Consider the following 14,952-nt stretch of genomic DNA (forward strand, 5'->3'; position numbering starts at 1 on the left):
ACTATAGGAAGGCCAGTGGCTGGCTCCGACATTGTACAAAAAACTTCCGTTTGCAAAGAAACGCAGCGCAACACACAATATCTGCTGGGATGTGAGAGCATGACTACGATTGGTAATGTTGTGTATGTAGATGATGGACTGTGACGTGAAACGGTACCGCTCAAAAAGATAATTGTCTGGAAATGCTAGAACATCTATGCGCGGTCTGATAACCATCTCTCAACGAATATTTAATTCTCTGCGCAGTGATGCTGCACCTTCATCCACGGGATCGTTATCAAAAGGACATGCCATGTTAGTGAAAAAGTCGCCACCTACTGTGCCTAATGGACTTCTAATATACTGACTCTGATTTTTTAAATGATTTTTTTAAATGACAGACGGCAGAACTAGGCTACGCCAAAACTCGCCTGCTGCCTGAATGAATGAGGAAATCAAATGGAGTGTGTGGCTCTGAAAGAGGGCGGAGACTGAGAGAAACTCGAGGTTGATTGAGAAAAACCTGGTCCCGACCAGGTTAGATTCATAGAGTCTGTTGCTACGGTAACTGACCGAGAGCTTACGTTACCCCTCTCTGTGAAACAGGCTAGAGTTATCCCTCTTTCTCTGGTTTGAGTTACCTCCCTTTTTGAAACGGAAAACTCAGAGTTTCCCTCATTTCAGGGTTAACAAACTCTGAGTTTTCACTAAACCTGCTTTGTGAAACGGACCCCTGCTCCGGTGCAGGTTAACTTCAGAGGATCAACACTCCGACCACTGACCAATCAGATCACTGGAAAAAAGAGTCCTCATTCCTAAAGGATCCAGACATGGACAAAAGTCCTGAGTTACAATAAGGTGACAAGTAAAAAAGATCAATATATATTTTTATAGGTCAGTGGAAACATTTTATTGTTCCAGACTTTCTGTTTCCACTCTGGTTATAAAACAGAGCTTCTAACAAACGTAGAAATCGTTTGCAACACTAATGATGATTTTAGCTGCATTTTAATAGTATAAAATGTATTTTCTCCCGGAGTGAAGCTGACAGTGAGGATGATTTTACTCTCTGATTCATCACTGCAGTCAGAATAACATCAGACAACTGTGTGTTGAAAACTGGAAATAAAAACCAAAGAACAATAATCCTCACTGTTAATTGGCTCCATGATTATAAATCATCAGTCACTCTTTGCTTCAGCAGCAGAAACAGTCTGACGTTACTTTAAGTTTGTTATGTGACATATTCAGATGATTTCTAAATAGTAAAAACACTCTATACTTCAGTCATATAAAATTAGCACAAAAAGTAAGGAAATTAGTGTTTGGTAGATTATTTCTTTGTTGTGCTTTCTTGTTTCTTCAAACTTCAATCATCCAATCCACCAAACAAGAGTCAATGGCAGAATAAGAAATAAAATTTTTCAATTTTTTTGTAAATTTGTTATATATTTCTATTACCTGTCTGTTATGGTTTTTGTGTTTTTTTCTCACCTTATATATTCTGACTGTTATGCACCACAGCACTGATGCAAATTCTGCAAACCTACCCGACAATAAACCTGTTTCTGATTCTGATGAATTAATAAAATGCTTTATTAGTATTCAGTATCCATGACACTTGTGCTCCTCCATATGTAACATGTACTTCTGAGAATAAGAACATGTTTTACTGTGTCATGTGTCGTTAAGCTGAGTGACTTTTAAGACTTAAAGTTGCAGCAGGACAAACATCCCACAGAGCTTCGTACTGTGATGACAGTGATGCTGTGATGCAAATATGTGAGAATAAAAAACAAAAAGAAGGAAAACCAGCGCGCAGTTTGATAATAATTTAATATTCATTATCTGAATTTACAGTGTTACTACGGCAGGCACGTTCTGAAAATAGTAAATCAGCTGCATTGATTTGAGGACAGTAAAGAATTCAAATATAAAAAGACTCTGAAAATACAACCTGCACAAAGTGATAAAAGACAAAGCAGCAGAAATACAAAACCACATCAACAGCAGGTTGTACTGATGGACTGCAGGTCGAGCTTCTTACTGAACAAAGTCATCTGCAACCAGTCCGCAAATAACTGAGTTTTATTATTATTATTATTATATTCAAACTAAGAATGAGATTCAAGAAGCTTCTGACTCTGGCTTGTTTCCGTCTGAAGACACATGCAGCTGTTCTGACATGTTAACATCACTGTTTTATCTGCGACACAAAAAAAACAAAACAAATCAGGACCAAAGAGGAAACAAAACCTCTAAAAACATTCATGGTTAAACTAACGAGTGTTAAACATTAATGAACTTTGGACAAATAAAACCAAATCTATGATTAGAGACGTAACATAATCTTAGAAGAACACTTTTTATCTTCTGATATTGACCTAAAATACTTTTATTTGGGGCTCCAACTGACTGACTTTCATTATTGATGAATCTATCGGTTATTCTCTCGATTAACATTATTAATTATATAACATTAAATTAATAAAATGTCAGGAAACACTTATTTCCCCACAGAGCTTTAAATGTCTCATTTTGTCTGAAACACAAAGATTTTAAGAGTTTAAGACGACAGAAAACAGACAAAAAATCACGTATCAATTATCAAAATTATTTTTCTGTGCAACAACAAATATTGACCTAAAATAACTTTTATTTGATTTGGGGCTCCAACTGACTCTTACTTTCATTATCAATGACTCGATCGGGTATTCTCTGGATTAATGTACAAATTATTTCATTAATAAAACATCAGGAAAGAGATGAAGGTCTTTAAATGTCTCATTTTGTCCGACCAGTCGTCCAAAACCCCAAAATATTCAGTTAACGCTGATATAAAAGAGAAGAAGTCTGAGACATTTGAGACTGAAATGATTATTCTCGACTCAACGTTTCAGCTCCGGTTTGTTTCGGGGTTTTTTTTAAGAACGTTTTCTACTTAAACAGACAGACTGACGATGTGACGACGCTGCAGATGAAATGAAATAACTGATGACGATCTGCTACGAGCTCCGTTTGGATGGAAGACGTTCACTCTGCTCTTTCTGCTGACTTCCTGAAATACATTCATGTCCTGGTTCAGTGCAAGCTCGTTTGCAAGGGGCGGAGGGGGGGCTATCTTTATTCAAACAAGGAGATGATCTCTCTTTGTTTCATTGGACAGATGTGTGTTAGGGTTATGGGGGGGGGGGGCGGGGGGGGCGGGGAGGGGGTCTGATTGGACCCTCTCAGCCCATGTAGGGGTACTTCCACTCTCTGAGCGGGACGTAGGTCTGCTTCACAACCTGCGGCGACGTCCATCTCAGCACGTAGTGAGGACCTCCAGGTTTGTCATTAGTGCCTGCAGCAAGAAGAAGATCTGCTGTTATCAATATCCCACCTGATCATCTACACAGAACTACTGAATAAGGATCTTGAGGAGAAGACGTCTGCCGATCAGAAGGAGAATCAAGTCTCACCTGAAGCTCTGGCGCCTCCGAACGGCTGCTGAGCAACGATGGAGCCGGTGGATTTATCGTTCACGTAATAGTTCCCTGCAGCGTTTCTCAACACTTTAGCCGCTTCATCGATAACGTTCCTGCAACAAAACACATAAACACAGTCAGTCATGACGACTGGAAACATGCCGCTGGGAAATACCTGGTTATTTATACTGGTTTTATAGCCTGTAATTATGGAGCATTTCAGAGTAGAAACTGTCATAACTGGTCAAAAATAATTAAAATGATGTGTTTTTGGTCCTGATTTTAGGAGAAAGAGTGAAAAACTTTTATCTACTTTATTAACTTGTGACACAAGCTGATGGAGGTCAGACAGACAGATGTTTATTCATCACTATCAGCTTTAAATATATATTTTTTTCTGACAGATGTTGTGTGGGATCAAAACAGAAGCGTCTTATTGTTCCTGTAACACGTGAAAGTGTAGATAAAACGTCTTACTGGTCCTGAGCGAACACGGCTCCGGTCAGCGCGTACGGAGACGTGTTGTCGATCAGATGAAGCACCTCCTTGTAGTTGTTCTCAGGATAAACATAAACTGTCAGAACGGGACCAAAGATTTCCTGCAACACAAACATCATGTTAGTAAAAATGCACATTAGAGCTGAATCTGAAGTGTTTTCCCTCTCTGGGTGCAAACATATACTGTTAGACCCCGCCCCCCCCCCCCCCCCCAACACACACACACACACACACACGTTTTCAGTTTGTGAATCAGGGTGTGAAACAGGGTTTGAGTCGGCTCAGTAAACCAAACAGCAACTCAACTCGTTTATGTAGATAATCCACAAATTTATCCTGAGATCGAGTCGACATGACGCCTCATTAACCAGAACCTCCAGTGAGGATTAACACGCCGTTACCAGTGTAAACCTGTTCTATATATTATAATCTGCTTTATTTCTACAGTTTCTCAAGCACAAAATGTTTTCCAGAGCAGGGAGAGAGCAGCAAAACACGTTCACACATTAAAAACTACAAAAACACAACCACACATTAAAAAACAACAAAAACACAACCACACATTAAAAACTACAAAAACCTGATCACATTTTAAAAACTGCGGCAGCGTGTTGCCACTGTGACAAAAAAAAAAAGTGCTCTGTTATTTGTTCTAACAAGAAATTTTTCACGCTTTTAAACAAGATATTTTTAACGTCATACTGAAATATTTCTCCAGATACCAAATTATTACATTTTTACTAGAAAGCAGTAATTGTCACCTTTTCTAGCAGTTATAGGCTGAAATATCATCTCTTTAGGCACTGACTGGATCTTTTTCTTCTTTTAACAACTTAACTTTTCATAACGAAAAACGTTTGTTTTAATACGTTCATTTTGTGAAATAATGAGAAAGTTTTGTGATACAACAGGATGAAGTTATGTGTTGTTATTACATGAAAAGATTATTTTTAAAACTGAATAATTTGGTATCTAGAAATAATGAGAAAAATCTCAGAACGACATGAAAAGTATCGTTATAACATATTCATGTTATAACTTGACATGGTGGCAGTAACACGCTACTGTAGAAAACAGCAAAAACACAACCACACATTTAAAAACAGCAGCATACAAAGACATTTCCATTTAAACCGCTGCTGAGTCTGAAGCTACAGATGTAAACGTGTGAATCATTTCAGACATCATCATCCAGAACAGCGAGAGCAGATGTTCTGTTCGATCCGTCAGTTTTACCTCCTTCATGATGGCTTCCTGCGGGTCTTTGGTCTCGATGATGGTCGGCTCCACGAAGTATCCCTTCTTATCGTCGCAGTTTCCACCGGCGATGACTTTCAGGTTGGGGGAGGACTTGGCGTGATCCAGCCACTTCTTTATACGACTGAACGACTACAGACGCGATCAAAAGTGTCTGTAAGTCTGTGATGTTGGATGCGCTCACAAATATAAAGCATTCATCTACATTAATACGTTAAAAATATAAAATAATGTAACTTAACTGTACCTTGTCATCTATCACAGCTGAGAAGAAGGTGCTGAAGTCGTCAACCGGCTGATGAGAAAGAAGAGAAACTTATTAAATATGTCAGAATACTTTTAGCTGTTTGGTTCAGTCAAACTCTGCCGTTTGTTTGTTTGTGGTGTGACGGTGAGTCAGCAGGTTTAGAGCTGAAACAATCATCAGAACAATAAAATCAGCAGCTTTTATGATAATCAATTAATTGTTGCCAAAATGTTTCTGGTTCCAGCTTCTCATATGTGAATATTTGATGTTATTGTTTGTCATACGTGAGAATAAACTGAACATTTTATGGTTTTAGTCGATTAATCAACACTTGTGAATATTTTAACTTCATATAATATGATAACTTCAGCTTTCAGAAACTGTGATGGACATTTTTTTTTTATTTTTCTGTCATTTTATAGACAAAACTATTAAAATTTGTAAATCGAGGAAACAATCATCAGATTAATTGATAACAGAACTAATCAATGTGATTTCAACATGAATTCAAAAGATGAACTCTGTTAAGAAATTAATCTCCTGAACTGAACTATGAGACGTTTATTCATATGATTATTGGATAAACTGTATTTTAGCAGCGACCACAAAGTAACTATGAATAAAACTGATAAAACAGTAACACTTTATTAAATTTGCAGGTATTTAACGGTTTATTTTGGTGCAATTTGGTACAAATTATAAAAGTGTTACCAGGAAATTATGGCTGATTATGCAGCATTTTTTATACATCTGCATTATTATAGAAAGAATAACAACAAATTTGATGATTTGTAGTTTTCTAGATGAAACATAAACCTACAGCCTCATTCTAATGCATGTCATGTTTTAATGTTTATTGTATGTGTTTGAGAAGTGATATACAAATAAACTTTATTATTATTATTATTATTATAATAATAATAATAATAATAAAGTACAAAGTGCGGGCAGGACCTCTGCTGTGTTGTGGATGTACTCACGTCTCCCACGGCGATGTGTTTGTGGATGTCCAGCAGTCTCTGTCGTATCTGCGGCCACGTGCTGTCCGGTACGTACATCCTGGAGCAGGCGGAGCACTTCTGACCTCCGTACTCAAACGCCGAGCGGATCGTTCCCGTCGCCACGCTGTCGACGTCTGCAGACTTGTGGACAAAGTGGAAATTCTTCCCGCCGCACTCTGAAAGTGTGAAAAGCGTGACAGAAAACACGGCGAATGTTCTTCATATTTCAATTTATATGCTTTAGTGTTTCCTGACTAAATGAGTGGTGTATACAGCATCAGTCACATTTAAAAGCTGCTGAACATTTAACGTCTCTGACAGACAAACATTCAGTGCAGCTGATATGTCAGTGTGGTTGTGTTGGTCGTGTTTACCTCCGGCCAGCCGAGGGAAGGTCTTGTAGACGTCCAGATTCTGAGCCACCTGTTTCCAGAGACGCTTAAAGGTCCTACAAAAACACATCAACAGTCATTAACTGGACAACATCAACAGAGCAGGAAGTACAAAAAATTAACAATGACATATTTGTCTGATATAAAACACTGAGCAGAATATTATTATTATTATTATTAGATTGGAACAATTCATCTACAGCCACATTAAAGCTGAGGAAGGAAACGTTAAAAAATCCCAAACTGATGTTTTCAAATGACTTAAAGATGCAGTTCTGGTATTTCAGAAAATCTTCAAAAGGATAAAAAAAACAATAAATAAATAAAAAACTCACATTTATGAGACATTGTGTCCCATTTTAGAATCAGAAAGCAAATTGTTAAGATGGAGAATAGTAATAAGGAGAATAACAATAATAATGATGTAAAGAAGTGACGGACGCCGAGGAGCTGCGACCTTTAATTGATTGATTAATCAATTGAAAGAAAATTATTCTGGAACTACTTTGAAGCGTCAGTAAAGTAATTTTCAAGCAAAAATCTGAATCTCAAATGTTTAAAAGATTAATTATACAATAAATGCACACAAGATGTTTAAGCCTTGACTTTAACAGGTAGATGAACCTCGTTACAAAACTACAGGAAACTGTGTTTTAGCGTTTCACTCCCAGTTAAACTGTTCTTACGGGACGCTGCCGGTGAAGTTGATGCCTGCGAGGTGCTCGGAGGAGGTGACGGCGTCTCCGAACACCGGCCCGTCGGCAGGTAGAAACTGGACGATGTTTGGCGGCAGGCCGCTCTCCCTCAGGACTTTGTAGACGGCGTAGCTCGCTGACATGGCGGTGTCGCTGGGCTTCCACAGAATCACGTTACCCTGAAACACAGCAGCAGCTCCTCACAGTCAGAACGTTTCCATGGCAACAAGGAGCCTCGTTAGCTGAATTAAAGCATCCAAATCACTCGCTGATTTCTGCCATGAAATACTCAACACTACACTCACCATCAAAGCTGGGGTACCTGCCAGGTTTCCACCAATAGCAGTGAAGTTAAAAGGCGCCACAGCTGCTACGAAACCCTGAGAGAAAAAAGTAAACAAAATAACTAAACGCACAACAATACGACGGATAACTAACTACAGTAATGACATGTAGTTACCTCCAGTCCTCGGTACAGCATGGTGTTGGTGCTTCCCTCGGCGTCTAGCGGCTGCTGTTTCTCCAGCTCCACCGCATGTTTGGCATTAAATCTGAAGAAGTCGATCAGCTCTGCGGCGGCATCGATCTCCGCCTGCACCACCGTCTTACCCTGGAACATGGATATAAATAATTTAAGAATAATTGAAAAAGAATGCTAGATAGCTTAGCATGTTATTGAAGTACTATTAGCTTTGTTTTCTAAGGAGAGGAAGCTGAGGGTGAACGTTCCAAATGTCAGTTAGCTTAACGTGTTATTCAAATGCCAGTTAGCTTAACGTGTTATTCAAATGTCAGTTAGCTTAACGTGTTATTCAAATGCTAGTTAGCTTAACGTGTTATTCAAATGTCAGTTAGCTTAACGTGTTATTCAAATGCTAGTTAGCTTAACGTGTTATTCAAATGTCAGTTAGCTTATCATGGTATTCAAATGTCAGTTAGCTTAACGTGTTATTCAAATGCCAGTTAGCTTAACGTGTTATTCAAATGCCAGTTAGCTTAACGTGTTATTCAAATGCCAGTTAGCTTATCATGTTATTCAAATGTCAGTTAGCTTAACGTGTTATTCAAACGCCAGTTAGCTTATCATGGTATTCAAATGCCAGTTAGCTTAGTGTGTTATTCAAATGCCAGTTAGCTTAACGTGTTATTCAAATGCCAGTTAGCTTATCATGGTATTCAAATGCTAGTTAGCTTAACGTGTTATTCAAATGTCAGTTAGCTTAACGTGTTATTCAAATGCCAGTTAGCTTAACGTGTTATTCAAATGTCAGTTAGCTTAACATGTTATTCAAATGCCAGTTAGCTTAGTGTGTTATTCAAATGCCAGTTAGCTTAACGTGTTATTCAAATGCCAGTTAGCTTATCATGGTATTCAAATGCTAGTTAGCGGTCTCCTGTACCTGTCCGATCATGGTCTTGGCGAGGATCTCGGCTCTCTTGGGTCCACTGATGATGTCGGCCGCCTTGAAGAGAATCTGGGCTCGGTCCTGGACGGGCTTCAGGTCCCACTCCCTCCGCGCCGCCACAGATGCCACGATCGCTTTATTGATCAGCTCCTGCATCAGTCAAACAACAGGTTGAAACAGGAAACAGTCCGTAAGAATAGTTTGTTTCTATGGCGCCGTTTATTGCACCAGAGCGACCAGGTGCTTCACAGGTAAACAGACAATACTACGTGGATTTCATGGAATGATTAAACAGAGAAATAAAACTAAAACATAAAAGCATAGAGTTATAAGTTATAATTAGAAACATTTAGAAACCAGAATTATACTTCACAGTGAGTTTCGTGTCATTTTCAATCTGAACACTGCAGACAAGATCACATTCACTGCCACTGAACTTGGGTATGTTGGGAATATAATTTATATAATATCCAGGAATGCTGTGGTGATTCACATTCAGTTTAAAAAAAACAAAACATTTTGAAAACCTACATTTGGTGTACTTAACCTTAAAAAAGATTTTGGGAGTTAGAATAGTTATTAATGTAATTAATGTATTTATTATATTTAAATGTTCAGTATCAACTTCATGTCTTCATCATTTAATTTTGTCTCTTTTTTATAGATTATTTAGAATTTTTTATAAAATTACTTTAAAAAAAAAACAGACCAGAAGAATTGTAACTGTAGTTCATCTTGTTTCACTGCGACTCACCTTGTCAGCGTAACAGAACTTTGCCACTTTGTGCGAATGATTGAACGGCTTTGAAAAGAAACACAGAAAGTTAAACATTAGTTATTACGGTGTTTATATTCATCTTCATCATCATCATCATCATCATCATCACCGTGCTCTCACAGAGTAAACTTATGTAATACGTGTTTGAAGAATGATTCCAGCTGTGGAGCAACAGTTTACTCAGATTACAGAACATGTTGACTCACTGATAACTGATATCTGATGTCTTTGGTCCACACATGTTCATCTCCGACCACGCAGGGAATCTCCTCCGTCTTCACCTTCACGCTCTCTAAAGCCTGACAGAAGAAAACCTTGAATTATAAAACTCGTGTTCTGCAGACGCTGAGAGAAGATTAAACAGTTATAATTTTTTAATTCTGTGGGAAAGAATTGCAGCTTCGAACCTTCACGAGCTCTTTTCTCTCTGGACTTCCCTCCTTGAATCCCAGGATCGGCTCGTTTTTCACCTCCACCGCTGCACAAGGGAACGTTTTGAACCTGAAAACACACACACACGTCTTTGTTTTTAATGTATTTCATGCAACTTAAGACCAGAGCTGGTGCCTCTGAGCAGCCATGAAAAGCTGTTGCTGGTGGAAGGATGTCGACCTCCTGCAGCCACGTGCACCACAGCAGCTAATAAGCAAAACACATGACAGAGCTTTACTTTCTGTCTGCAAACCAACGTTCACAAGGAAACAGCTGCAACAGTCGGTCTGTTATTCAGTCGGGTCACAACAACTATTCTGATGAATAAGACAAATTCTTTGATTCCAGTTTCTTAAATGTGAATATTTTCTGGTTTCTTTAGTTTCTATGACAGTAAACTGAAGATCTTTGAGTTGTAAACGACACTGATCTGCATTTTTCACCATTTTAAGAATCAAACCAATTGATGAACCAAGAAAATAAACAGATTAGTCAAAAATAATCATTAGTTGCAGTTTTATTAATTTCTATCTTTAATTTTCTTATTTTGTCCAAAAACTAAACATGTTTAATTTACTGTAACATGTGACAAAGAAAAGCAGCAAATCGTAAAAATCAAGAAAATTTGAAATACATGAAATTGTAAAAATAAAAATAAATAAAATCATCTGTGCAGACAGAATCAGAGACGTGACTCCAGTTTCTGCAGCTGAACTCGTTGCTGCTTTATGTGAATCTAACATCTAACTATGATGTTTGTGTCTCTGATTCAACTTTACATGTTTACTGTTTAAATAAATAATTCAATGAAAAACACGACATCATCATCAGCAGGACGCTGGTTTGTCATTGGTGGTTTTTAATGGAGAATAACTGGAGTTAGATTAACTTCATGTTGCAGAAGCGGTTTGATTTCACTCCAGCTGATAAAGAGCACAGAACAGAAGCTGCCAGTTCAAACTGGTTTCTAGATTAGATAAACTTTATTCCAGTCACATTTACACTCCTGCGTTTCCAACATGTCGCAGCTTTTTACAGGATTCTGCTGCTGCTCAGGTTTCTCATAAAAGTGATTCACATATTAAACAGAAACCTAAATTGTTTTTTCTTCCTCAGTCGTGTGTTTAACGTCACGACGTCGGATGTTCGTATTAAACATGGCCGACGTGTCAAATACTGAGTTAAACGTGTGTATCATTAATAATCCCTGAACGCTCCGTTTACATGGTGGTCCGCTCGTTTACCTGTTGGGAGGTCTGCTGGTCGTCTGCAGCTCTTCATCAAACATCATCATCATCATCATCATCACTGTGCTTGTTTCTTCCTCTCTGTATTATTTCTAACTGATCGGCTCAACAAACGGCTCTGAATATCTCCAGATGTTTGTTGTTTTGACTGGTTTTCAGTGCCGCTAAGCTAACGAAGCTACGCTAATATGACGATGAACACATCTCATTCCCTGTGAATTCTTCACAATAAAAGTCTCCTGCTTTTAGCCATTTGAAAGCTTTTAATATGAAGCAGTAAAGCAGGAAATGACTGATGACTGGCTTCCGGGAGCTGGCCAATCAGAACAGAGTTGGCTCATTGATAACAATATATGCCAAAAAAAAAAAATCAATTTCTTTGTATTCTTATATCAGAAATCATGTTTTCTTCCTGTAAAGTAAAACATGACGTGTTCTTGCTCTGTAGGCTTGAACATTTCAATCAATAATATCCAGACATCCAGCTATCAGAGCTACAACCTGACGTCCCGTCTGTCCTCGAAAACACGTCACGATGAGGAAGTTAGATACTCTGGAAACGCCGTCTCATCTGGACCTTAAAGACACTAAACGGCCTGTTAGAGACAGAGGCTGAACTGAGGGGCTGCATAAAGGACCAGTAGAAGATAAATAAGGAGGTTTTAACTGGGAATCATGTAAAGATATTCCAGTAGAGCCCCAGAATATAAATATAGAGCTGGACATGAGCAGAATCGTGTGTTACAGTGTTACTGTGCAGGTTTAACAGTGAAGCTTCTTTTTCTTCCACCTGCAGCACAGATTCGTCTCTACTGACCATCAACTCGCCTGTTTGACCCATTTTTCTAATGAACTAAAGTTGCTGCACCTCTGCTGCCCTCTCTGTCTCATATATGATTAACTACTGAAGGCTAAACTTTCTAAACTGAAGGTCACAGCGCTGACGAGGGAGGGAGGGAGGGAGGAGGGGACGAGCCAGCTGGACGCATGATCGGCATTCTCAAACTGAAATACCTCCTAACACACGCTCGAACCTCCCCGACCGCCTTCAGCGTCTGCACATGTGGCTCTGATCCAGCTGCTGTTGTGTCCTGGACACCGACAGTTCAAGATAATACACATCTGGAAGTTAGAGGAGTTTTTACAGCTGTCGCAGAAAAATAAACATTTCAGGGCCTCTTCTATCCTGACGTGCATCCTCCACAAACCTGAATGTTTAACTTGATCCTTTACTTCAGTAAAATAATAATAATATAAAAATACTAAATTACAAGTAAGAGTGTCCATCATATTGAAAAGTGTTCCTAATATTTCGCCCCCTCTTGTATGTTAATATCAACACTTTCCAATATAATCCAGTCTAGTCCACCAGCAGCTCCCAGTACGACCTCATTAACAAACAGGAAGTAGAATTATCACCTTGATGACGACGTCAACAAAACTAAATGTAGAAGCTTCATACAGTAGAATCTCTGGCAGAGCTGTTGTGTTGGATCACATCAGACTGCACATGTGTTCCTAATAAAGAAATTCATCTGTATGTGCCAGCAGCGGTACGAGAACGACCCCCCCCCTTCTACACAGGAACAAGAACCCCCCCCCACCCCCGACGTCATTTATAGTCACTGTTCAGTTGTTTTGTGACATTTTGCAGGTGGATCAGATCTCATCTTCTACATCTGCAGCTGAACTTCAGATAAGAGTTCAAACTGGACATGAAGACAAACTGCGACCTCGATCCAAACGCTTCCTGCCGCTTCCTGATCCACGCCGACGCTCCTCTGCAGAGATTAAACATTACAGAGATACAGCTGCAACAATCCATGAGTTAGATGTATTACTACACTATTAAAATAATCTGGCAACTCATGATTATTTTTATTATTGACTGAACTATTAGTCGTTTGGTCCATTAAAAAAAAAGGTGAAAAATGTGGATCAGTGTTTCCCAGAGATGACGTCATCAAATGTCCTCAAAAACATTCAGTTTACTGTCATAAAGGATTAAAGAAACCAGAAAATATTCACATTTAAGAAGCTGCAATCAGAGAATTTGGACATTTGTTTCTTAAAAAAAGACTCCAACCAGTTAATCAATTATTAAAATAGTTGGAAACTAATCGATTAATCGTTTAAACCGCATAAGCTTCGTACTATCTCAGTAGCAGAGCTGCTGTATTGGATTGATTAGATTGTGCAGGTGTTATTGATAAAGTGTCATAAACTGACAGAACAGCAGCAACAACCCAAAACCAGCAGTGATAAACCAGTAAACCAGTAAACCAGTGAACTACAGTGACAGAGCAGCACGCGTCTTGATCTCTGACTGAGTGAGAATGACTTTAATCAACCTGCTAACATGAAGCTCCTTCAGCTCCTCTTCCTCACCCAGCGGCTCTCATTATATAACCTGTGAGGCTAATTAACAGCAGAACAGTCAGATGACGCTGTTTCACCTCATTACAGCCTGACTCTGATCAAAGTATTGATCCCACCACAGAGAGTTAGCAGTCTTAGCTAGCATTAGCTAACCGACACCTTCCAGAAGTGAGGCGGAGGTGAAGGCGTCTGGTGTCGGGTACATACCCCCTCCATGCCCGGCCCCCCGCCGCCCGCACACGCAGCATTTTCACCGGCAGGCTGATGGGACAAAAGACGGAGAAAATCAGCGGAGCTCACACCTGACACGCGGATCAATCCCTGATCAGATGATCAGATATAAGGTACTGATTATTGACCCGGCGGGTTCACGCTCAACCCGGACAGAGCTAACTGATCCCGGGGGAGACGTTTATATTTTATTCCAGATTTCCTCTCACTGTCACCAGTATCACTGTTAGTTATACGATGGTTCAATAACACAATAAACATTAGTTGATTTGGGCTAAAATAAAAGGATCAATGCTTCTTTTTTGTTAAAATTGTAACTATCTGAAGAGGAAACCCCCCTCCTCCGAGGAATGGAACCTTCCACAGGCGGGTCGGCGACTGGCCAATCAGCGAGCAGAAAAATATCTTCAGCCAATCACAGGCCGCGTATGAAAGTTCACAGAAAGTTCTATTTTAAAGATAACCCTGTTTGACATTTTATTATGTAGTTTTTTTTTAATCATTTTTAAATATATTTTTGAATGTTTTAGATATATTTGTAATATATATATATATATATATATATATATATATATATATATATATATATATATATATATATATATATATATATATATACACATTATTATTAGTATTGATATTTGACTCATCTCTCATTTTATTTATTGATTTACTCTATTATGTATTTGTTCTCTGTGCTGCTGAGTTGTTGGGATTTAACCCCATTTTTATTGATTTTATTCTACACTTTTATTAATTTTCACCCCCGATCTTCATAACGGTGTTTGCGTTTTTATTTGATTGTATTTTTCAGTCTCTATAAAGCATTTTGGTCAGCTCTTGTTGTTTTTAAATGTGCTCTATTAATAAATTGATTTATTATTGTCTGATAATTGCAGTATATAAGTAAGTGAATATTTAGCCAATCTATAAAACACTTTTT

At 38.6% G+C, this 14,952-nt stretch overlaps 2 protein-coding genes across 3 annotated transcripts in view; one reads left to right on the top strand and one right to left on the bottom strand.

Moving 5' to 3' along the window:
* LOC122981346 (nuclear factor 7, ovary-like) overlaps positions 1-14,952 on the top strand; it is a 504,535-nt gene that overhangs the window by 312,062 nt on the left and 177,521 nt on the right. The window lies entirely within an intron of this gene.
* Positions 1,797-14,164, bottom strand: aldh4a1 (aldehyde dehydrogenase 4 family, member A1). 2 transcript variants are annotated; one of them, XM_044350028.1, is made up of 15 exons: positions 13,986-14,164; positions 10,128-10,221; positions 9,927-10,019; positions 9,697-9,744; positions 8,937-9,092; positions 7,997-8,146; positions 7,842-7,916; positions 7,528-7,715; positions 6,824-6,897; positions 6,429-6,625; positions 5,449-5,496; positions 5,181-5,333; positions 3,924-4,045; positions 3,441-3,559; positions 1,797-3,322 (listed from the first exon to the last, which is right to left on the bottom strand). In XM_044350028.1, the coding sequence occupies exons 1-15, from the start codon at positions 14,024-14,026 to the stop codon at positions 3,210-3,212; spliced, it is 1,671 nt and encodes a 556-aa protein (XP_044205963.1). In that variant the 5' UTR covers positions 14,027-14,164; the 3' UTR covers positions 1,797-3,209. The 2 variants fall into 2 exon arrangements, with proteins under 2 accessions (XP_044205963.1, XP_044205962.1); XM_044350027.1 differs by lacking the exon at positions 13,986-14,164 and adding an exon at positions 11,397-11,470.

Source organism: Thunnus albacares, chromosome 4 (genome assembly GCF_914725855.1).
Source record: "Thunnus albacares chromosome 4, fThuAlb1.1, whole genome shotgun sequence".
NCBI classification, from domain to species: domain Eukaryota; kingdom Metazoa; phylum Chordata; class Actinopteri; order Scombriformes; family Scombridae; genus Thunnus; species Thunnus albacares.